Source organism: Diorhabda carinulata, chromosome 9 (genome assembly GCF_026250575.1).
Source record: "Diorhabda carinulata isolate Delta chromosome 9, icDioCari1.1, whole genome shotgun sequence".
In the NCBI taxonomy this organism is placed as follows: domain Eukaryota; kingdom Metazoa; phylum Arthropoda; class Insecta; order Coleoptera; family Chrysomelidae; genus Diorhabda; species Diorhabda carinulata.
The window spans coordinates 14783541-14807413 of NC_079468.1; the positions used below are offsets into that span (position 1 = coordinate 14783541).

Below are 23873 nucleotides of genomic sequence, written 5' to 3' on the forward strand. Positions count from 1 at the left end.
AAGTTCGGATCTGCATTTAGACAATTTCTCAATTGAAGCACTTTTTTCACTTTCAGCACATTTTCTTCTACTTTTAGTGTCTGAAAATGTTCGGACTGTGTTTTTCATCCTTAACGATTCCAATTTCAAATCACATATACAACTTGTGATCAGGCTTATATTATTACGTAAAATTTCTTGAACTTCGTTACATCTATAGCAGCTGACCATATAAGCGAAACGAGTTCCAACTTGTTACTGTTTTTATTAACACATGAGGGTATGAAACGAACTATAACTATAGTTCATATAGATGACTGAAATTGTGGTTGAGAAATTCACAGTATTTTTTGTCAGTCCCTCGGTTAACGTATTTTTATAGTACTTGACATCATTTAGAACAACTCTGAAAGTTATGTGAATAGTATCCTTATAATGTCAAAGGTTGGTAGGTTACAATCTTTGATATGTCAACGTCATTTTAAAAATACGTTTGTCCCATAGATATGTGATTATTTAGTTATTTCCAAATTATATGAGAAATTTTGCGTTAATATTTGTGAAAAAAAATGGATTCATATTACAAGGTAAGTATATAAAAATTTTACTGTAATTCACAGATGATTTTTATTCCGATATGAGGACGAAGACAATTTTAAATAGATTATCAAAATGACGAGTGAATGTATCCATTTACTAAGGGTAGATAGTGACTGTGTTCAAATTAAAAGTGGAGAGGAAACGGATATTGATATTTATCAGATACAAATAGGGTCTCCATCCTTAACGGTTGGTTGGTTTTTTTCTATGGTTTGATATCTTTGCATATAGTTGCTGTATAGACTCGTGCTAGCTACGAGTTAATTTATTCCTGCTTACACACTCTAAATATGTATATGCTGCTATGTCTTCGCCTGTCCGTCTTCCTCTGTGTTTTTACTTCTCTTAGACTCCTCGCACACTAGGGAGTCTGGCTGTGGAAGCTAAGCTATAATAGCCAGTTGAACATATGGGCTGCAGTGTAACGTGACACCAAGTGTGGCTCTCGCAACAAGAAGTTTGTAGCTGTTTAGGTGCGTCGGCGCCCACAGACCTATATGTTATACTGGCTAAACTCAGCCCCACTTCCACATCCAATCTGACTGGAGGGCGGAGAGTATTATGTATCAGAATACTTCCAGTTTCGTCGCCTAGTACTATCTACATATATTGTGGCTTCTACAGAAAAGTATGCAATGATACGATATATAAGTTAAAATTATTTTAACTGTCCGGAAACTGTAAACATGTTCTAGAAATCAAATATACTATGTGATATTATTAAATGAATTGGAATGAATGAAACTAAAGTGGTATTGTATAATGGTGAATCTTTAGAGTATTTTGACTTCTTGTGTACAACAAAATTATGGGAGACGCATAATTCAGTTACAAATTATTAGAAATAATGTAACTTATCCAAACTATACAGTCACTCTAGACATCATTTTTCATCGCCAAAATCACCTCATTATAGAATCAGTTCTGCAAGTAAAAGCTTTGTGCGTATATGATTTTTTCAAATGGTGTTCATGTTCAGAGATTACAGTGAGGTATAAGGAATGTGGAAAAGGTACAAGAGGAACCTAGATAATGTTGAATGAGGGATATGAAATATAATGTTTCCAAATGATATTATTTTTTCCCACCAAGATATAGAGCAGAGATGGATCGGTTAATGAGGAACAACAGAATGATATCTGGAATCGAGTGTTTAGAAAACACAGCCCCTCGAGAAACACATTTTTTGCCAAAATCAACGTAATTCCTTTTTAGAGCAATACAATCATTCCAACGCTTCTCTAATCGCGATGGTGTGCCTGTAGAATGATTTGTATTTTGCCTCAAAATAGTCAGTTCCAGCAATTGCTTTTTTATTTGAGCTGATTTTCTTACCAGCGAGCATTTTTTGACAGCAGCAAATAGCCAGTAGTCACTGAGAGCCATATCTGGACAATACGGTGGATGAGGAAGTAATTCGAAGTCTAATTCGTCCAATTTAACAATCATTGGCATCGACTTGTGAAACGGTGCATTGTCTTGGTGAAATAGTGGTTTTTTCTTAGACATATGAGACCGGTTTGTACTTGATTTTTGTATTCAAACGATCCAACAACTCTATTTAGTATTCGCTATTGATTATATATCCCTTTTCGAGGTAGTCGATGAACAATATTCTATGCGCATCCCAAAATAGTGAAGCGATAACCTTCAAAATTGACTGTTGTGCTTTTGGACGCTTCGGACGTGATTTACCGGCTGTAGTCCGCTTAGATGATGATCATTTTGATACTGGCATGAAGTGATGGGTCCATGTTTAATACATTGTTACATATCCATGAAAAAATCTGATTTATTACGTGTAAACATGGCCAAACACTGCTGTGAATCATCGACACGTGGTTATTTTTGATCGTGAGTAAACACGGTACCCACTTTAAAAAAACTTTCTCATGATCAAATGTTCATGCATAATTGTAAGCACACTGCTTTCTGATATTAATACGGCCTCATTTATCTCACGCAATTCCAATTTACGATTAGATATAAGCAATTTGTGGACTTTTTTGATGTTTGATGAATAACCACCTCAAATGGATGACCAGAACGTTCACCATCATCGGTGTCTGTACGACTACGTTTATATTCAGCGAACCAATAACAAATTCTTCTTTTCGATAGAACATTTTTGAGCTTGTACCGTATTTTTTAACAGGAAGTAATGATAAATTAACACACAAAATTATTTTGAATCCATTGTTTTGAAAATAACGGAAGTAGCTTCACTTGAATGGCTGTCACTTCTTTTTGACTGATCGAAATGTCATGAAATTTCAAACATAGTCTTTTGAAAGCTGGTACATAAACGTCATATGGATTTAACAATGCAATCGCCATTTTTGTGTCAGTTATACGACTTATTGAGTGATTTAATAGATGGGAATAGCAGCTGTACGTACAGCAGTTTTTGCGAAATATTAGAGAGGACTTTTTAGGCAAACTACATCCCTGTTCAGAAAATGATAGACAACATTCCGAAAATTCACTACTCGTCAATTTTTAAGTTTTATTGCTAAATGTTATAAAGAATATTTTTTTCTTATAAATATCTTTACGGTTTATTGCTTTCTCCAAATGCGCTAAGTAGAAAAAATCAAGTGTTTGCAATTTTTGTTAATTAATTAGAGGGGTGATGTATCTTAAACGTACAAACTGCAATCGAAAGATGACTTTTCATATTTTCTATAAGAGCCAACATATAGAGGTACGGTTTCAAATGACAGTGATGAAAAAAGACAAGGGATGGGACGTTATAATTGAATCAGGCACAGAATTGATTCATTAATTCATAATTTATTTCAGGAAACGAACTATTCTCACTCTGTTGTTCCAACCACTGAAAAAATAGAATTACTAAATCTAAAGTAACGAAGCTATAATTCTAGGTAAGTGTAGCAAGTATGGTTGTGAGGGGCGTTCTATAATAATTATTTAATTGTTCAAATGCTGGTGAAATAAGTAGAAATTGCAACTAATTCATGATCAACAATAATGATACAAACCCGATTTTCACCAATCTGCTACATATTTGTTGTTGCTTAACCAAATATCCACAATATCAAGCTATCAGATTCAATTTTGGTTTGTATACTTCTAAAATGACAATGTAATAATTTTATCAAAACAAAATATCGTAAGCGTTGATGTTCAGTCTCAGACTTATAACTTAAATGTGAAAGATACGTTAAAACTGTTAGGAAACAAAAAGTTGGGTGCCCTTTAATAAAAATTCGTTTTTTTTATTTTTTCTTAACTTCAGAATTGAAGAGAACTTTTCGAAGTTCACAGTAGCGTGTGACCGGTACCGTTTTGGGGCCTTTTGTTTCCCTTTAGAAAATGAAGAGTTCAATGTATTCCAAACCTATTTATCCTAATAGATTTTAAATTTTCCTACAAAATGGTTTCCTAATTGACTAGTCACACTACCACTACACCAACACTCACACATACACTCTGACGCGCATTTCGATAACCAAGTTACCGTCTTCAGACACAGAAAACGGTAACTTTATTACTTAGAATCCAGGAATCATATCACGTCAATGATTTTAAAATATAATAGGTTATTTGAGTGAATTCTACATCATTTTGTGAAATGGTTTGTTATTAGTTCTTATTTTGGTGATTAAAATGAAGAACTGTCCATAATGAACGATAAAACCAAGTTTTATAGAGGTATATGACTTTTAAATGTGGAAACCTCGTTCTGATCATAATAAATATTTAGTGCTAATCAGAATTTAGTCTCTTTTAACACTTATTTTATAGTTTAAATCATGGACATGTAAAAAATGATTTGCAGGAACAAATTGCTTACCGTCTAATAATCACTTTATTATTTCATGGGACATGGATATTCGAATATGAAATATTTGAATGATAGTTATCTTGTTACTACAGCCGCTGGATTTTACCTTACTATCACGTTTAGTGCTCTTTCTTGCTTGCAATAATTACAAACTATTCACCAGCTGCTACTTAATATGTTCTTGTACACAAGATCATCACTTGCTGAGTATGAAATCTATTTTGTTGTCAATTTGTTGAGTTTATGTGCAATACTTTATCTAACTAGACGTCGTAACCTGAAGCATCCACGAGAGTTATCGCAGAACAAAATGTGTTAATTTAAAATTAGAATTCAGTGTTTGAATGAAATTATAGAAACAGTATACATGCACCTTTATTGAAGAAGATTTCAGTATTCCTATTGTGTGAATCAGAGGAACCCAACCTAACTAAACTTACTTGGCTTTTCAAAGAAAAGAAAAGAAAAATAACGCAGAATTAAACTCTGTTAAGTTTATCTATAATATTTGTCAGTTGTGTCTCATCAGAAGACTTTTGATGAATTTGGATTATTTATTTTCGGATTAAACTGTATAAAAAAGACGATTTTTGCGCGTAAATGAGCATTTTTTACAAAAAAGGGAACGACATCTTTTAATTCCATTCATTTCATCTGTTTTTCCATATTATTTTCATTTAATTACCTTTCAAATGCAACATTTTATTTATATTGTTTCGATATTTTGTAATAAGCCTATATACAAAATATAAATAATTTTTCATTGTAGCTAATATACTTATTTATAGAACATAATTTTGTACATACAGTAAGAGCAATCCAACTGAGAGAAATATAGGAAAAATTTTCGTTCACAAATACATATATATTTAGAAATACTAAGCACTACGCCGCTGAGTAGCCTACGTCAGATAAGATAAACTATAAAGCATCATTTCTGCTTAACACCTTTTCAATTGATCAGTGAATTTATAAGAAAAATGGGACAAACTTAGTTTTTTCTTATTATATCCATCTAAATCAATTAAATGACTGCAAGGGTTATTTTAGGTGCCAACTGCACCCCACCTGCCATAGATGAATTTCCCATAGACCTGTTTTCAGAAGCTCAGTTGAAACATGGGGCAATAGCAATTCATATTTTTGTTACAGTGTACATTTTCACAGCCATAGCTATTATTTGTGATGGATATTTTGTACCAGTCGTTGAGAAAATATGCCACAGTAAGTAACGAACATTATTTTGTTTTATTATAGAATACTTCATTTTAAAAATAATTCCCTCTAACTCTACACTCATGGTCCAGCGACCAATTTTGTCAAATCAACCAAAAATTAGATAAGTTCCGCAAAACAGTTCATTTGTCCGAAATCACCTTCCACCGAACCTATTTTGTTAGTTCAAGAACAAAAAGAAATTGGAGAGTGAATTTGAACATGAGGCTATATATCGTAGTGCAATAACGCTATTTTTTGTTGTAATAGTAAAACACTGGCCGGGCACATTATTGTGATAAAATAAATCGCTATTCATAAAAAATTGAGTGGTTTTTCCTATCGGTTTTTAAACGTGTCAGAAAATCAACATAATATTGACCAGTTATCCTTTTTCATTCTTACGAATAATCAATAAATAATACATCCTTTGAATTCATAAACATAGGGACCAAGTCCTTATTGACCGATAACTGGTTCAAATATTCTTTCTCTAATTACAAAAAAGATAAAGTTCAAAAGAAGATATATATAAGTGAGTTTACTTCAACTACTGTGACTTGATGGATCAGTTCCAGACTTCCGAGTGGTTTCTGTCTGGTTCTATTCAAGTCAACTATATCAGTTCCAGTTTTTCGAATGGTTTCTGTCTGGTTCTATTCCAGTCAACCACATCAGTTCCAGATTTTCGAATGGTTTCTACGTCGACGTCTACGGTCGACTACTGTGAGAGATTAACTTTTCTAAAGTACACTTTATCTTTGGTAGTTCATATTTTATTGACTGATACCCAGAAAATGCATTTTTAGCAATAACTATATGTCCGGAGTTCAATTGTAGGTGTAGTGTGTTTTCCGATTGATTGATTCATATCAGTATTGTTGTCCAAATAGATTTTTTTCTAACAAATAAAATGCTAATATTTCAACCAAGACATCCTTTTTATACTAGCATACCAGGAATTCAATTTCAAACAAAATCGTTGTATCTTAATTATTATTTGTTTATTACTTTGGAAAAATGATTGAAATAACTAGTAATAAGTATACAGTAGAATTTTAGTTGTGATATGTGGGAATAGGAATCCTTTAGATACCTAGTGAATTAGTTGTGTTCCGATCAAATATAGTATTCCCTAACGTGGTTGAAATTTCAAATAAGAGTGATTTCAGAATTATATTTTTGTCGACCTCAATGCTAAGGATTATAAAAATAGTAAAAATTATTCTGTTTACCCTGTCAACTTTTCACCGTTTTCTGTCCTGAAAAATTAATACGCTATTAAGAAGTAGCGGCAAATCTCAGTTTAATTGAACATTTTTTTTAAGATTTTGTTTTGTATAAAATAATATTTTCTTTCTATTCAGATCTTTTTTTAAATCGTTTCATAGAAATTAATTTATTATTCGCATCATTTGATAATTAGGATACTTGAAATGAACAAGTGGTCTGTGAAAAAAATGTCAAGACTAAAATCGAGTGAGGTCTCTGGAATGACGAAATTATTATTCTACTATCTACCGTCTATCACCCATGACCGATTTACCGTCAATCACCCACCTTTTCTTAAAAAATGAAAATACATCTGGTTGGCTGACTTCCAAATCTGGCAGCGGCGTATCATATTTTGATAAATACCTAAGTAGTTCGAATCATTTTAACATGTTATTTTAAACTGATATTCATAGAAATAAGAATAGACCGAAAATCAAGATAAATTATCACGAAGAATATATGAGAAGGTCTAAGAAGTGAAAACTGAACTGAAAAGTGAAAAGCAGACAGAATTGGAATAAGAGTGTACGGGCCCAGAACTAAACACTCTGGAAGATTGGGCAACACACGAGGCCTTTTTTAAACAGAAATACATGCAATTAAATGTGTCCAGTTAATATAAAGGAACTATCGCAAACAGGAGATCATCGGTAAAACATATTCAGGTCGCTGATCTGACTATGATTTACTGATAATACCACGAGAGGTGCTCTTTTGAGCTATTCAATATAATCCCACCTAGAGCAGTATTTGCAAGACCTACTCTACAGGCAGACGTGGATCATGAGCACCGACTTCGCCTGCAGACGCCAAGAACGTCAATTTATCGAGACTCCTTTCTTTGGAATACGGAAGCTCAATATCCACAGGCATCTGCACACAGCAAGCAACATTCGAACTACTTGAGTGTAATAGGGTTTACCCTATTGTGCTTGCTTTTCATAAAAAAAAACATAGTTGATGTAATTTATTCAAAAGCTAATCAATTGCCTCTCAAAAACTAGTATGAATATGACGTTGTCAATCATATTATATTTAGAGGATGCTGCGTTTTCCAATTACGTGCTTTTTTAATTGTTAATCGCTAAAACTTAGAACTAAATTGCCGCAGCTGCTTCTAGTCTGGAATAATTTATCTAAAACATCAAATCAAACTTCAAAAAGCGTTCATTATTTTGAAGCCCTCTTTTTCGTACTTTTGTATATTTAAATGAAACATTCCCACAACGCATTTATCTTAGCTTGAACCTAATTTCATAGAAAAGATTTGTATTTTATAGATATATGTCATGAAGTTCAATCTCTTTGTAGTATTCAAAATTCCTTCGGATATTGGAGGTGCAACCTTTATGGCTTTTGCAACCGCTTCTCCAGAACTCTTCGTTAATATAGTTGGAACTTTTGTAACTGAAGGGGACATTGGACTTGGTACAATTTTAGGATCAGCTGTTTTCAATATATTGGGAGTAACAGCTGTTTCTGGACTCACCCTCGGATTGGTACGTACAGACAATTATTATAACTGTATTCGTCTCGTCCCCAATTTAAATATATCCTAAATGCTCTTTGAAATCTTTTGATAAATTTTAAAATCCACTATTCAACATATCAATTACTTTCAAATTAAGATTTCTATTTCTATATTTGAATTAACTTAGGAACAATATAATGGAAAACGAGACCTCACGGAATTATTAGATAACGCAGAATTTTCACCTTATCAAAAATTTGCATTATTTTTGAAAATGGCTCTGCTTCAGACAATGAATAAACGTCAATAGAACGTTAATCACTATTCTCCTCGGAAACGCTGAATAATTGATTCAAATTTTATGACTGATTTTATCACTACTAAAACTGAGCAAACACTACAGCGTTTTGCTGCTCGCATACGAAATTATGGGACAAGAAGAAAGGTATGAAGAAAGGTATGGACGGTCGCTGAACAGGCGTTTTGCTGCTAAGCGCAAAACCTTCGCTTAGATTAACGCCCTGGCCCACTTCTATATCTGCAAATATGTGAATATGTAAAATTATAACCCGCGTATAATAAATAAAAAGTCATTACATCCACTAACAGTTAATTTATGGTATAAATCACGCTGGACGTATTACCCCTACAGCACTACAAAGCCAAGCTCGACTATTTTTTTCTCTCATTTGAATGAACTGAGACTTGCGAACATGCTTTTCTAAAAGTATGGAACATCGGCGGATACTACATCTCTAGTTTTGGTGATTTGCACTAGTTGGCAATCGAATTGTTCTTTTTATGGGAAAAAGGACGCTTATATGTCAATAAGCCTCATACTCAAAAAAATATCCTTTAAAAATGCAAGAGGCAATCCGATCAAAAAGCAGCACTAAAGTTTTTCGTTTATTAAGAAATCATAGACAAAGATTACCATTGACATCTTTGCGCCACCTACTATGTAAAACAGCCCCGATATTTGACAGGATCTAATAAATCTCCCTTTCTATTTCTCCAATCCCTTTGTAGATTCGCTGTTTGAGATTAAGTCGAATGTTTCGAAGCATGGTCTTAGTTCTTTCCATGAAGAGGGTTCGGTTTTAGGAATACAAAAAAGAGGTGGAAATCTCTCAGTCTATTCATTTTTTGGCAATTTTTTGAAGATGCCTCATCAAAGCATAATCATTTCCGGTTATATATAGGAGAGCGCTGTCAATAGTATCCTTTAGATAGGTTTTCCTGTTAAAATTTTGTGGCAAAATGACACAAATACGATAACCAACAATTGCTGCTAACCCATTTAATATGAGAGTATGTTGGGTATGTGGTCACTAGAATTTTAACAGAAATTTATCGGATTAATATGTATTAAAAAAAATTTGTATGAATATTTATTCTGTCATAATGTCACAAAAATTTTTTAAAACCCTAAAAACAGTGTGTGATAAATCAGATTCTGCGGCCAATTATCTTGTACTCTGAATTTATATGACCTAAAATTGCTATTACTTCATTAACAAGTTTTTCACAGCCCTTTTTTTGATTAGCTACTGACCCTGACTACATTTTCTCAACAGCTCTAATATGTTAGAGTTGTTTGTATTCATGAAACTGCTCTTTTTGGAAATGGTAGATGATTTAATCTCTATCTGCAAACTGTCTTACTATAAAATGTGATATAAAAAATGACAAATTAGCAAACTATAGACATTTCGATGTTATTCTTTAAATTAAATAAGAATTATTTGTTCAGACGGTGTAAATATTTAAATAAATTATGGAAGATGGCAGCATTTGCCTGAAATCTGATGCATCGACTATTTTCTATGGACCAATATGATTTTCATCACAATTTCACTTGATCGTTTTCAAATAATTTTGGAATTATTCATTTTTATGAGGAATCGGGCACGAAGTTGTAGCTTTTCTATTACCTAATAAAATTTTATAGACTGGAATGAAATCTAACTTAAATTGGTGGGCTCTGAGTCGAGATTCACTGATATATGGAATTTCAGTGTGTCTTCTAATAGGATTTTTGAATAATGAACGCATAGAATGGTATGAAGCTCTTACATTGATTCTGGTTTATGCTGTATACATAGTGTTCTTGATATTCGATCAGCATATCTATAGATTCGTAAAAGGTAAGATTTTCTAATAATTTTTGTAATATAATAAGAATAATCAAAATAAAAAATATACAAAAATAAAACCTGCATGACTTTGCACAAATTGAATCCATACTGATTCTGAAAGGAACTATGATTGCAAAATATTTAAAACTTTTCTCGAATATTCAGTTATGACAAATTCATACACATTTTATTTATAGAATAACTATAGAGTGTCGAATAATATCAGACATATATTTTCAAGCAAAAATTCAATAAATAAGAAACGGTGAATTAGGATATTCAATGAGAATAATACAATAAATAACTAAAACACTGCTGGTAGTATGGAAACCTAGGAAAAAATGAATAGAAATTCGCTCTATAGCATTCTACGCCTTGCGGTGCCCAATCTCCTTTTCTCCCCCCTCAAAATTGTCTTGCTTATTCCTTTTATTCAGATTATCTAAGGTAATTCTTGTTTCTGACGTTCCAGTGGGATCAAATTCATTATTTGATATTCTATACTCACTGATCCTCTGCAAATGGCCATACCAGCTGAGTTGCTTTTCCTGTATATTGTCCAGTATACTTTTCTTAACATTAATTATTTCTCATATTGTGATATTTGGAATATGTTGAAGCTTCAAAATTCCCGCTGCTAGCCGCCAAAAATTCATTATTGACGTCAACCACGTTCCACATACATGCAAAACAGCCCTTTTGAAAATTGTGTTAAATATTTGATGTTTTTTTTCTTTACATATTCTACTACACTATAGTACGGCGTTCATGATTTTTTTCTCTTAATATATGTTCTTCTTTTTCTGCTTCCGTTCTTCCGCTGCTTACAATTTTTGTTCCAAAATTATTCTTCAGTGGCCCATATTCGTCTTCCGTCTTCAAGTTCCGATCCAACACAGATATACTTAGTTTTTTGAATATTGACCTTTAACCTCCATTTTTCATATTCTAATATTAGTCGACAGGTCGGGAAGTCCAAATCATTTTTGACCACCTGGTCATCTGCGAATTTGAGTGTTTATAGAGGTGTACGATCTCTCAGTCGGATACTATAATGAGGAAATACAAACTAAAAAGATATTGAAAATATCGTTAGAGAAGGACATATAGTGATGAAACTAGAATATACTGTCTTTTTATCAATATTTCATTATTTTATAAAGATTGGACTGCGAAGATCTCTTGATATCTTTCTTATATAAACATTCATTTTCATCGCAAAATACTTTGTTTAGTTATTTACTAATAATTCAACGCAGGGTTAAATTAGAGGTAACTAATCTATGCTTTACTTTAATGACTACATAATTGTAAAACACAATACAAGATATTTTTTCAGCAAAATGCTCACCAAAAGAGTCAAATTTGTCAATAAAATCACCAAACTCTTCAGAAAGCGTGGAAACCTCTAAAGAATCTTCAGATATTAAAATTCCCAGTTCACTCGAAACTATTGAAAATGGCAAACAGAAAATTGTAGATACTTCAAAAGAAACTGTCATTAGTGAAGAATCAGAAGATTTGTCGTTATGGAAGTGGCCCGGCGACCATAATCGATTTACAAAGGTAATTGATTTTTCCAATTATAGAGGGTGTCTCATGAATAATACCAGTTTCCAATGTTCACATCATACAAAAAAAACCTTAATAATACCGCTAATTTCTTTGAATATATTCTGCTGTCGGTGAATGAAATCTAAATATTTCTCCGATAACCTCATAAATTCTTTTAAGTTTTTCACTATATACCTTGGCATTGATAGCTAGATCATTTGGAATGATTCCGAAGTACACCAAACTTTCTTAATTCCACCAGACACACAAGTCTTTCCGCTTAAAGTGATCTCTCTTTGCGCCAGGTTCTGATGATGGTCCTTTTTCTAATCAGTAATTTCTCATTTTCGGGTTGTTTACATACATTCATTTTCATCGTATGTAACAATCCGCATGATAAAACGATCTGTCAGTTGGGTAAGGAACTTTTTATACACTACACACTCGATTATAAAATTCAGATTGTGTAAGATCTACATGAAAATGATTAAGTTATAAGAATGAATTTTGTGAATGTAATGTTAGAGAGATTTAACAATTTCAACACATTTTCACGCACATTTTTATTTGGATGGATATGTAAATTGCCAAATTTGTCATTTTTGAGAAGAAAAGAATCCACAGACCTCACATAAACGCACGTTGCCTAGCCTAAAAGTCACCGTGTGAGTCGCTATATCGGCGAACTGCATTATTGGGCCCTAATTTTATGAAGATAACAGAGGACATGCAGGGACTGTAACTTCTGCACGCTATGATGACATGTAACACAGTTGGGCTACAACTGCAAAAATGTGAGCGTTATAACCGGCAGACATTGTTCCAACAAGATGGGGCCACAACGCACACCACTAACAACTCTTTAGGTGCATTACACGAGTTGTTCCCAGATTTTTTCTTGTGGGGTTATCTTAAGAGGGTGGTCTACGAGAATAATCCACGTGAGTATTCCTCGACTACTTCTTCAAAAAGTTTTTGTAAATATACGCAAACGGTTTAAGGAGTGCCGTCAACGTGATGGCCGACATTTAAACAATGTCGTGTTTAAAAAGTTTTGTTTCCTATCTTTTAATTCATACCAATAAATACATATAAAAATGAGTATAATGTATTTTTTTCCCACTAAAGTAATTGGTCATTATGACAGACTATTTGAGTATATACAAAATTGAAGGTGATTTTGAGGGTTCCTGTTTTCTCTAAACTCTCCATTCCTAATATCAATAATACGTCAATAATAGAGTGTATCTGTACATATTAATAAAAAGAGTGTAATATCTACTCTTCTGAACATTGATTGTAATTAATACAGATCACACTACCAGATATCTAATTCTCCTTCCTCCTCAAAAAGAAAGAACCAGAAACAACCCCAAAAGCAATTGGTTTTTCATTTGCAACACCCACAACAATTTATATCCAACAAATGAGGAAGTTAGATGAGGAGTAATCATCGAGAGATGATGGAAACTATCGACTGCCGAATGAAAATCAGATTTTTAATACAAAAAGTGATCTAATGAAGATCTTACAAGAAATTACGTAGTAGTTAAGATAAACGAGATATGTTGCGGTACATAGATAAAATAGGATTAGGTTATTTACACTTGCATCAAGTTCATTCATGTCCCTATTAACATTTATCATAATCATAGTTTATAAATTTATTTTCTGTTCTAGACGAAATGGTTATTAATCTGGCCAATAAATTTTTTATTCGCCAATACAGTTCCCAACTGCGAAAAGATTAAATCGAATAAATGGATCCCGTTAGCATTTTTTATGTGTATTGTGTGGATTGGAGTTTTGTCGTATGTTTTATCTTGGATGATAACTGTTATAGGTGAGTAACATCAGCAGTTAACTTCAAGACTTTCGAAAAGGTCCTAATATTGTTAATAAACTCAGGTATATTCTGTTATATTTTATATGAAAACTCACAAATTGTTTTACGGGAAACTACATTTTCTGAGTACAATTCCTCACCTCCACTGGGCTTCTAACTACCCCTATAATTTTTGAGCAAACAAGATCGGGCTGAGGCTGTCTCCTTGTCTGATAACGTCCATCTCATGTATTCTTCAGCTCAGTTTATTTTCCATTCTAATATATGTGAAAAGCAAAGAAATAAAAATAGTACGTTATACTGATGACGCAGTGATCATCTCAGAAAGCAAAGATAACTTACAAAGGCTAATGTATAGGTTTGAACAAATAGCGAAAGCACTGGTGCCTAAAGAAACATACTTTACCCACGCGTAAAGAAAATTTCCATCAAACTTCTACGTTTCGATGGAATTTTCGGTTGTAGAAAAAATATTGTAAACAATCTGTGTGTAAAGGCCATTTTTTCGACTTAGAAGATCACGTACTTGTTACATAAACGACTATTTTATGAAAAAAAAAGTGAAAACATGAATGAATTCGATTTCATTATATATTTCCAGCTGCTTTCCTGCTTTCCTGCTTCTCGTTCAGTTTTGCTTTTTTTCAAATTTCAGGTGATACTTTTCAAATTCCGGACTCTGTAATGGGTATATCATTTCTAGCTATTGGAGCTGGAGTGCCTGAAGCAGCGTCTAGCTTCGTTGTAGTAAGAAAAGGTAAGTTTTACACACTCCACGTGTTTGTATCCTTCTGAGGTGTTTTACAATAAAGGAGGTAGAAATAAAACTCCATAATTAGAGAAATGCATTGTATTATAATTTATTAATAGACGAAGCGTTTATACATCAAGTTGTATTGTTACAGCATTTGCTTATTGAATAGTTTTGTCTATACATAGGCCAAAGCTGAAAAGTTTCTGAAAATTTAATATTGAGAACGTCTGTTTCCACTGTCAACATTTTTACTGGACTGAAAAATATTAAGTTGATGCAGCAAATAATGATAAAATAAATAGAATCTAATTTTCAACTGCTCCAAAATATAACACGTCACACTTATTTTCAGTGGGGATCGTTTGAAGGCTGGTTTTCAATTGAATTACATCAACCCTATAGCGGAATTATATAGTTCAAATTAAATAGTTCAAACTCAACTGTAGCAAATAATTGATCAATACGTTGAAAATAGAAAATGAATATACATCATATTAATGCAATTTTTCTAGCTGTTTCAATCATTTTTCTAAGAGTGATTGATTCTAATCTCAAACTCCGCTGAGAGATTACGGAAAACTGCCTTAAGCTCTCTTTATCTAGCAGTTACTCTTCTCTGCAAATTCCAAATCTCAGATCTGGGTTTTATAAACAATCGATAGTAGATACACTCATAAGACGAGAAGTTTGTAGAGGCTATTCTATTGCCCTCTCCGATAAATTCATCTGACAGAAAATCTATCACATCTAACTGGAATGGGGAATGGGGAGAAGTTTTATTTAGTTGGGAGTGAATGAGATTGTCTTGCAAAGTTATGTTACAACAATTTGAATATTGAATTAGTTGCAATAAAATGACTATTTTTCCTTCAAATAAACTTAAGCTGAGCTCACCAATCATATTTTCCTCTATGAATGAAAATACAATTATAGTACTCCCAAAAATACTGATTCAAACGTTTACTTTCCATGGATATTATGTGCAGTCTTTAATAAAGCAAAATATTCTGGTACATATCATCGACACAAAGTATTTGAATTTCATACGAAGGTAATTATTTAACTATAATTAAACACCAGATAATAATAATTTAATGATAATCAGAATATAACTTGATTTGATTATATTTGTCGCCCAAAAACTTGAATACAGTTTTCTGCCGGTACCTTGAGAACTTCAAATCTGTGGTATTGTGTACGAGGATATATTGAAAAATTCTTAGTCTACTATAGTACCAAACAAAATGTCAATGTCACAATATTTTATTCTCCTCTTAATTGGATACATTTATTACAGCGAGCCTGCAACGTCTCTAGAACTTTAAAAAAAAATGTTTCGTCTTGCTCTGCAAACCAGACCTCCACAGCATTTATTACCTCCTCGTTGGAACAAAATTTACGACCTTTTAAACTTTTTTTGCAGTTGAGAAAATAGATGATAGTCGGACGGAGCCAAATCTTGCGAATAAGGGGGGTGTTCAGTAATTTAAATCCTAAATCAAGAATTTTTTGCTTGGCAACATGAAGTTTGTGTACAGGGGCGTTGTCCTGCAAAAACAAAACACCTTTGGATAGCTTTCCGCATCTTTCCTCTTCAATTTTTAGAGTGGTCAGTAATGTCGAATAGTAATCTCCTGTTATTATTCTACCCTTATCTAAAAAATCAATAATGATTACTCCATGGCAATCCCAAAAAACTGAAGCAAGAACTTTTTCAGCAGATATACCCAAGTCTTGTCCATAGTAACAAGGTTTAAGAAGTCTACATCGTTTTCAAATTGAGCACAGATCAAACGCGATGCTTCTACCCTTACACGCTTTTGGTTAACATTCAAACATATGGGGATCCATTTTTTAGCAATTTTTCTTATGTCCAAATTGATGTGAACTATATGATGAACGCTTTCGTATGGAATATTCAGTGCTTCAGATATCCGTTTTAGCCCGATTCGACGGTCTGATAAAATCATGTCATGAACTGTATCGATATTTTCGGCGACTGACACAGAAACCGGCCTTCCCAATCGGTCATCATCTTTAATGGAAAATTTACCTCTTTTGAAACTTGCAGTCCAATTTTTCACGGTCGCATACGAAGGACATAGATCACTAAGGGTATTAAACATATCTTCGTAAATCTGCTTACCTTTTAACCCTTTTAAATGCGGGTACTTGATGATGGCTCGATACTTCAATTTTTCGATTTTAACAATTTCGGTGAACATCTATTTTCTTTTAATTTATTGCGTAGCTCTGGTTTACTTTTTTGACGTCAAACTTGACACTGACACTTCTAATAAGTTCTAATTGTTCGTTGCTATGGTAACGCAATATTTTGTGTCTGTATGGAACTGGTCTAGGCTAACTAGATATCAATACAACCTCGTAAATGGTAGTTACAGGACCCTTAAAAATTATGTATGAATCCAAATGTTGATAGTTATGCTATTTCTAGTAAAAATTCATGTTATGCATACAAAATATAACCGGCTTAAAATAAACGTAACGTGAATTTCCGTATCCTTCAATTTTTTGTAGGTGCCGCAATATATAGACTGTTAATTCAAAAATGACACCTCATATATTTGTTTCAATTTGAAACATAATAGAAAAGATACAAATGAGAACTAGAAACTCTTCACCATCATTGAGCACTACTTTTATTAAAAAACAAATAAAAATAGTCAAAAATCATGTAGGAGGTGGCCACAGATTAAAAAATAAAAATTATGATTATAAATAGCTAAAATCCCTTTCTGAGGGATAATCATAAATTATGAAGTTTATCTTATTTCAATAAATGATTCAGCCATAATTAGAATGAAGAGGGCAAAGATAAAACCAGTACTAATAGGGAGAAGAAATTAAGTTGGAATTTCTGGAACCTTTGGTGATATTCATAGTGAACACACTGTTTACACTACAACAACACTCACATATACACTGTTTCGCGTTTCGTAATGTAGTTATCGTCTTCAGAGACTGAGTTTACCTTCACTCGCTGAAGACGACAACTTTATCAAAACGCGCATTAAACAGTTTATTCAGAAGGTAGAAGAAATGCCTAATAAATTTTTTATACTATGAAATTAACCACCGAATCTTAAAGAAAGTAATTTTTCAGGTAAAGGTGCGATGGGCATCAGTAATTGTCTCGGATCCAGTACTCTAGATATTCTTCTATGTTTAGGAGTTCCTTGGCTATTGAAATCTACCATAGTATCTACAAACAAATGGGTAAATTTATTCACTTTTTTATACATTTCTAGACAGAACTATCGTGATCATGGCCCTCACATTTGATTGCGGCCCCCTCCCTCCCTTCATGTTCGCGTGCTACTGATATGCTACGTTTCAAAACTTAATTGGTAGGAGAGAAAGGAAGAGGCAGTATGTGGGGCCCGAGCAGGCGTTGTATGCCAACATTGCAAATAGTAGCTAGCACGTGCGCACGTAATTAAATAGTAACTAACCTAGAATCTGGAATTCACAATAATTTACGAAACTTTGACATTGTCATGATTATATGATTAAATTTTAATTTGAGATCCACTATAAAATATTATGCAATAAATTGAAAAATTAAATTAAAACCCGGTAACCAAAGCTGTACAAGCCCCACCTTGTGGGGGGGGGGGCATGATCGCGATAGTCTAAGTATTAAATAGTTGTTGTTCTAACTCATAGCGTCAATGAGATGACACCATACATTGTTAGTGAAATAATAGTTGATAATATACATGGTGTTTCTAAATTCATGCGACAAAATTCAGGAGGTGATTGCTCGTTTTGAATTTTCTATAACAAAAATTTCCTGAACCCACCTCTTTCTGAGAGATTACCCTTGACTAAAATTGGATTTTTATTGTTTTTAAACTTGTACAACAATCCATGACACGTTGGCTACGTTCATGTACTCGTATTTTGGTTAGAGCATTTATTATGAATCGTATTAGATTTCACATCTTTACTCTTTTCCACTCAATTCAATAAAAAAATCATTACTTATTGCGCTCATTTTCTGGAAAAAAGTTGAGAAAAGAATATTTTCAAGTAAAACAAAGTCGAAGCGTCGAAATTTATCTTTCTTTTAAAAACTATCAAAAAAAAGTAATTTTAAAACAGAAGAGACCTAAAATCAAGAACATTTAGATGCATTATGTATGTATATATATATATATATATATATATATATATATATATATATATATATATATATATATATAAAGGGTGATATCTCGGAAAGGGGTAAGCTGAGGAATTTTTTTTATAGGAATGACTCAGCTTGATAATTCGGAAACAACCTGTACAAATGCAAAAAATTCTTTTATTATATATTATTGATTATTATTTCAATCGCTCGTAGCCTCATTCTCATTTTTGCCTCTTGGATTATGTTGGTACGAAACACTAATATTCCTAGTGAAATGATTCATTTTTTTTGAAATCTACACAAAATTCGCTATTGTCTATTTCACCCCTCTGTCGGTAGTCATTGTGACTGATATTAAGTGCAGTCCGAACAACGTTTGCCACGAATTTATTAACTGTCAATCCACATTGGTCTTCTTTGACGGTTTATCTATGGTATGTTTTAATTTGTTCTGTACTCGATTACGAAATATGGCAAAATTTCGTACTTATATGTATGTATGGATTTGGGGTCTCGTACTGCGAACCAAAGAATATATTGTGACCCCCTTTCTTGCTGTGATACTGGAGAACCCAATGTTTAAAGCTGATCCTTTTGAAAAGTCTAGAATGTGGAATGGCTTTAATTGCCAGAGATCTTCGTCTTTTATTTCAAGCGCACCTAGGTGTAGTGCTCTAGAGCTCCTTAGTGTGTCACACTTCGAAAGAATGTGGATAGAAGTTTCGTCCTCTGTGCATCAAAATCTGCACGCCGCATTGTCTGCTAGGTCTACCGAAAATACCCCGATGGAACTCCTGTTAGTGTTCGTAGATTGTTCTTACTTCGCTCCAGTGTGTCCCGGAATTCATTTTAGGGTAATTTTATTTTTCTTGCCTAGCTCGATTAATTTGTTTCTACGTAATGGGTACTGGATAGAAAGATAAAATGGAATGAGCACATTGACCGCATGACGGAAGAACGAATTGTGAAAATATCAAGGGACAAATCACCAGCAGGACAAAGAAGCATTGGAAGACCTAGAAAAATATGGAGTGACAACCTCCCAGGTGACTGAGCAGAGGCAATGACGTGAAGAAAAACAGGCAATGATGCCTATACACAGCAGGAAGAAGAAGAAGAAGTAATCCCAAATACAATCTAAAAGTTTGGATTTTACGATATTGATGCTTAGAGCTCTAATGTCTGTTTAACTATCGGGCAGGATAAGGATCTCTTGTTTGCGATAGTTCCTAATTGAACACATTTTTCAATTGAATAAATTTCTTCTTGAAGAATGCTTGGTGAGCTGCCCAGGCTTTCGGAGTGTTTGGTTCTGGGCCCCGTACACTTCTATTCCCGTTCCGTCTGCTGTTTTAGATCCATCCGTATACCATTTATTGGTATTTTGGTTCATTACTTGTATGGTGTTTTGATCCCATTTGCCTTTACAGTTTATTATAGAGGTGAAGGTTTTCTCAAAGCTAAATATCGTAACACTTTTACGTTTATGTGCAGAACCAGCACTAATCTTGCGTAGAGCTATCTCATTCCCAAGTGATCATCCAAAAGTGAAACACTGATCTATGTCAGATACACAAGTTTCAAAAATCTCTTTCACTTTCATTCCTACCTATCCCGATCTACCGTATTGTCAGTTCTTTAAGTTGTTACTGGTATTTAGATGTACTTTTTTAGATCTATTTCAGTGAAATTAATACAGCAACTGAGTATTTTTGCAGTTTTTTTAATCAGTCTGCAAGTAAGCTTTTAAGCAATTCACAGAATTTAAGACAACTGTATCTGTATTGTGCTTAAATTACGGGAGTTCTCTGGACTTCAGTTTTGATTATTACGTTCAAGTTTATCAAACATGAGCGAATACATCTTAAGGTGGCAAAGTGATAACCCAGTGGCAGCTGAAAGGTAAAAGGACAAACTCAAAGCAGTAGACGAAAAGAACTTTAGCCAGAATCCTGCTCACTCTCCACAAGTATTCAATATACTTTATATACCGCTTGCTTACACTAAGCAAAATATTGTATAGTGGAAAAAGGATGAGAAAGCCACGTTTCGGAGAGTAAATTTCAACTTCATTCAGTTGCAGATCTTTAAGAAGCAATTTGGTACTAAAACTAGAAAAAATAAGGCCTAAAGTCGAACAAATAAGTTCACAAACCATACAGGGTGTGTTTAAATGGGCATCACCTGATTTTGACAATTTGTTGGATTCCTCAATAGGAGCAATGCTGCTCTATAAGTTGAGAAGCATGAAAATGAAGAATATATTGATTTCTTGACCTGTTCTTCTAGATACAATCATAATTATACCATTCATCAAATCCAACATTTTATTTAATTTCAATCAAGGTGTACAACAACTGATAGATTTCCTGGTAAAAGTCAATTTCTATTAGTAAAGACCATGTAAATCTTTTTTGAACTACTAAAAATAACCCACTCTCTTCATATTGTAAGAATATCATATGGTTTTTTTCAGGTCAACATAAATTCTTCGGGTCTTCAGTTCACAACAATTACACTGATTATTACATTATTGGCTTTTTACTTGGCTTTAATGGTGAATAAATTCAAACTGGACAAATGGGTGGGATTGTATTGTTTGATTGTTTATTTAATATTTGTAGTAGTAGCAAGCTTGATCGAACTTAACGTTTTCATGGAAGTTAATTTGCCAACATGTGGAAGGTGACCAGTTTAAGATCAAAAATTAGATAATATTAGAAATTTGTAAAAAATGTGTATCTATATTCAAGTTAAACTTTTTTATATTCAGTTGAAATATCAGCTACCCTATGTGTGAGATTCATCCATGAGAATCAGTAGTAGTAGCTCGTATTTTCAACGAATATAAAGAAGTAAATCTTGATAAATTTAACTGATCTATTGTTATAATAAATATATGATCTGCTGTTTCGTTTTATTCCACAAATAACAATTTGTGGACAGTAAATAATGGATACAAATTCATTTAGGACGAACCTTCAATCTCCATATATAATGTCAATGATCAACTTATCAGATTCATCCATATAATTAATATGGTTTATCTGACAAATAAGTGTCTCGCAATTTATATGAAGATTAAAAGTTCTACCTTTCTTATCATTTTATGTTTATCAATAAATGTATGATCTGCCTTGTAGTTTTATTCCACAAATGATCATTTGTGGACCCAAAGCAAATAATCTATTATTAGCGTTCTGCCATCTGCAATTGAAGAAACTGTTGAGTAATTGAGGAATCAAAAAGTTACAATATGCATATTTGCAAAATAACAGAAAAAAAAATAATTTTCACTACCCGTGTACATTCAAAGGAAGCGATCTCCTTGTGGATTTGATTGTCCAAACAAGTTGTTTATTTTTATTCTAAAAAACAATTTTAATGGAAAATCTGATTATTGTTGTGACTCCAGGAATTGATACTATTCGATATTACAACTTTGATCAATCTTTCAGCCAATTTTTTGGCTTCTGGCCAATAAGATGTACTTTTGACATAGTATACTTTATAGAGTCTATTCTGAAAGTAGTAGGACTCATTTTTTTCAACTGTATTTATGAAAATAGTACAAACAATCAGAAGTTTTCAAAGTAGCTCCGTTTCGCATTTACTCATTGCTACCAACGATCTTTCCAGTTTTCATACGCCTCTAGCAACGCTTGAACCGCAATACTATTCTGCTCCTGCATTTCAGCCTGTTAAACTGCCTCTATCGAGCCGTGATGTATCCCTTTGAGCGTCGATTTTATTCTCTAGAATAAAAAAAAGTCTAATAGAGCAAAGAAAATTCCAGCAGATTGTTTTCTGGCTGGTCATTTACTTCTCTGACAACACTCGCAACACTAAATTCGTGCGTTTTCTGTCACAGTCTGAAATTTGGTTTTCAGAAATGCTCATGTTGGCAGAAATCATTTTGATACTCATCCTACGGTTACTGTTCAATAAATTTTTCACTCTCGACACATCTTAGTTGGTCTTGCTGGTCCAGAGCGGTCGTCCTCTTCCTCTTTTTTCTCTGAACAGCTTGTGCCACTCAAAAGCAGGTAGAGTAGGGATAGTTTCATAGTACAAGGGATCTTCTCTTTTCAAAGGCCAGGAGTTGACTACTGATTTTTCCCGCGTTCCCAAAATCCCTTTCTTCCCATCGTGCGCGTGCGCCTTTTGTTCACACATTCGCTCACAAAAAAGCAGTCCTACTACTTTTATAACAGACCCTTTATATTGATAGCTCTTCCTCGCTAAATGATGAACCACTCTATCACTTCAATATTGCTAGAAAACCAAATACAGTGGACATGTTCAAAAGCATTTATTGGATATGCAATGAGGAACTAATTCTTTGATTATAAATCTCAAGTAAATGTCGATTTGTCGTAATTCAGGATATGGAAGCAATTAATTTCACAACCATTGTGGAGGTAAAAAAAATACCACTAAAATGTACTTGCCTAAATAAAACTATTCTGTAAGTGTTTGGGAAAGCTTTGTCCTCTGCTTTATGAGAAAGGCGATGCTGACTTAGTAATCCTTCGAAGGATTCGCTATTGCTGTGGTATTCGAGCTTATTTGTTTTTAACGTTAGTTCTCTGTTGTCTCTTATCGTGTGGTCCTTGTGTTCCTTATTGTCAAGAGGTTCCCCAAATTCTATCAGGGAATACTCATTTGTATCCCAACCTGTTAGTGACTGTATATTTTAAGGAGTTTCTTGAAAAATATCACCTGGCAGGAATAACATAAATTCAACAAATTTTTTGTTGATATTATTTATTTTGCTAATAAGACTCTGGTAGCTAGGGTTCCATATAAGAGAACTATACTTTATTTTTGCAAAAACGACAGCATTGGAACGCGGAGAAATGATTTTAATTCTGGCAATGTAACACCAAGAACATTAAATGTTGCAGGTCTTTTAAGCATATAAATAGAAATGCAATATTTGAAATCGATGAAGTTAATATTCTAGTGAAAGATAAAATATTACATTTTGAAATGTTGAGACGAAATCTGTTTTTTCGCACCATATACACAATATTAAAATTAATAACTGCCGAAGAACTGAGCCCGGAGCTGTCAACAA

General features: G+C 33.3%; 1 protein-coding gene across 2 annotated transcripts; it reads left to right on the plus strand.

The window, feature by feature from the left end:
- Positions 1-425: 425 nt before the first annotated feature.
- Positions 426-21929, plus strand: LOC130897800 (sodium/potassium/calcium exchanger 4-like). 2 transcript variants are annotated; one of them, XM_057806713.1, is made up of 10 exons: positions 426-566; positions 3382-3464; positions 5438-5611; positions 8189-8376; positions 10300-10495; positions 11826-12052; positions 13721-13883; positions 14542-14643; positions 17765-17877; positions 21270-21929. In XM_057806713.1, exons 4-10 carry the CDS (start codon positions 8227-8229, stop codon positions 21480-21482), a joined length of 1164 nt encoding a protein of 387 aa, XP_057662696.1. In that variant the 5' UTR covers positions 426-566; positions 3382-3464; positions 5438-5611; positions 8189-8226; the 3' UTR covers positions 21483-21929. The 2 variants fall into 2 exon arrangements, with proteins under 2 accessions (XP_057662696.1, XP_057662695.1); XM_057806712.1 differs by lacking the exons at positions 426-566; positions 3382-3464 and having other exon boundaries at positions 5338-5611.
- The last annotated feature ends 1944 nt before the right edge of the window (positions 21930-23873 follow it).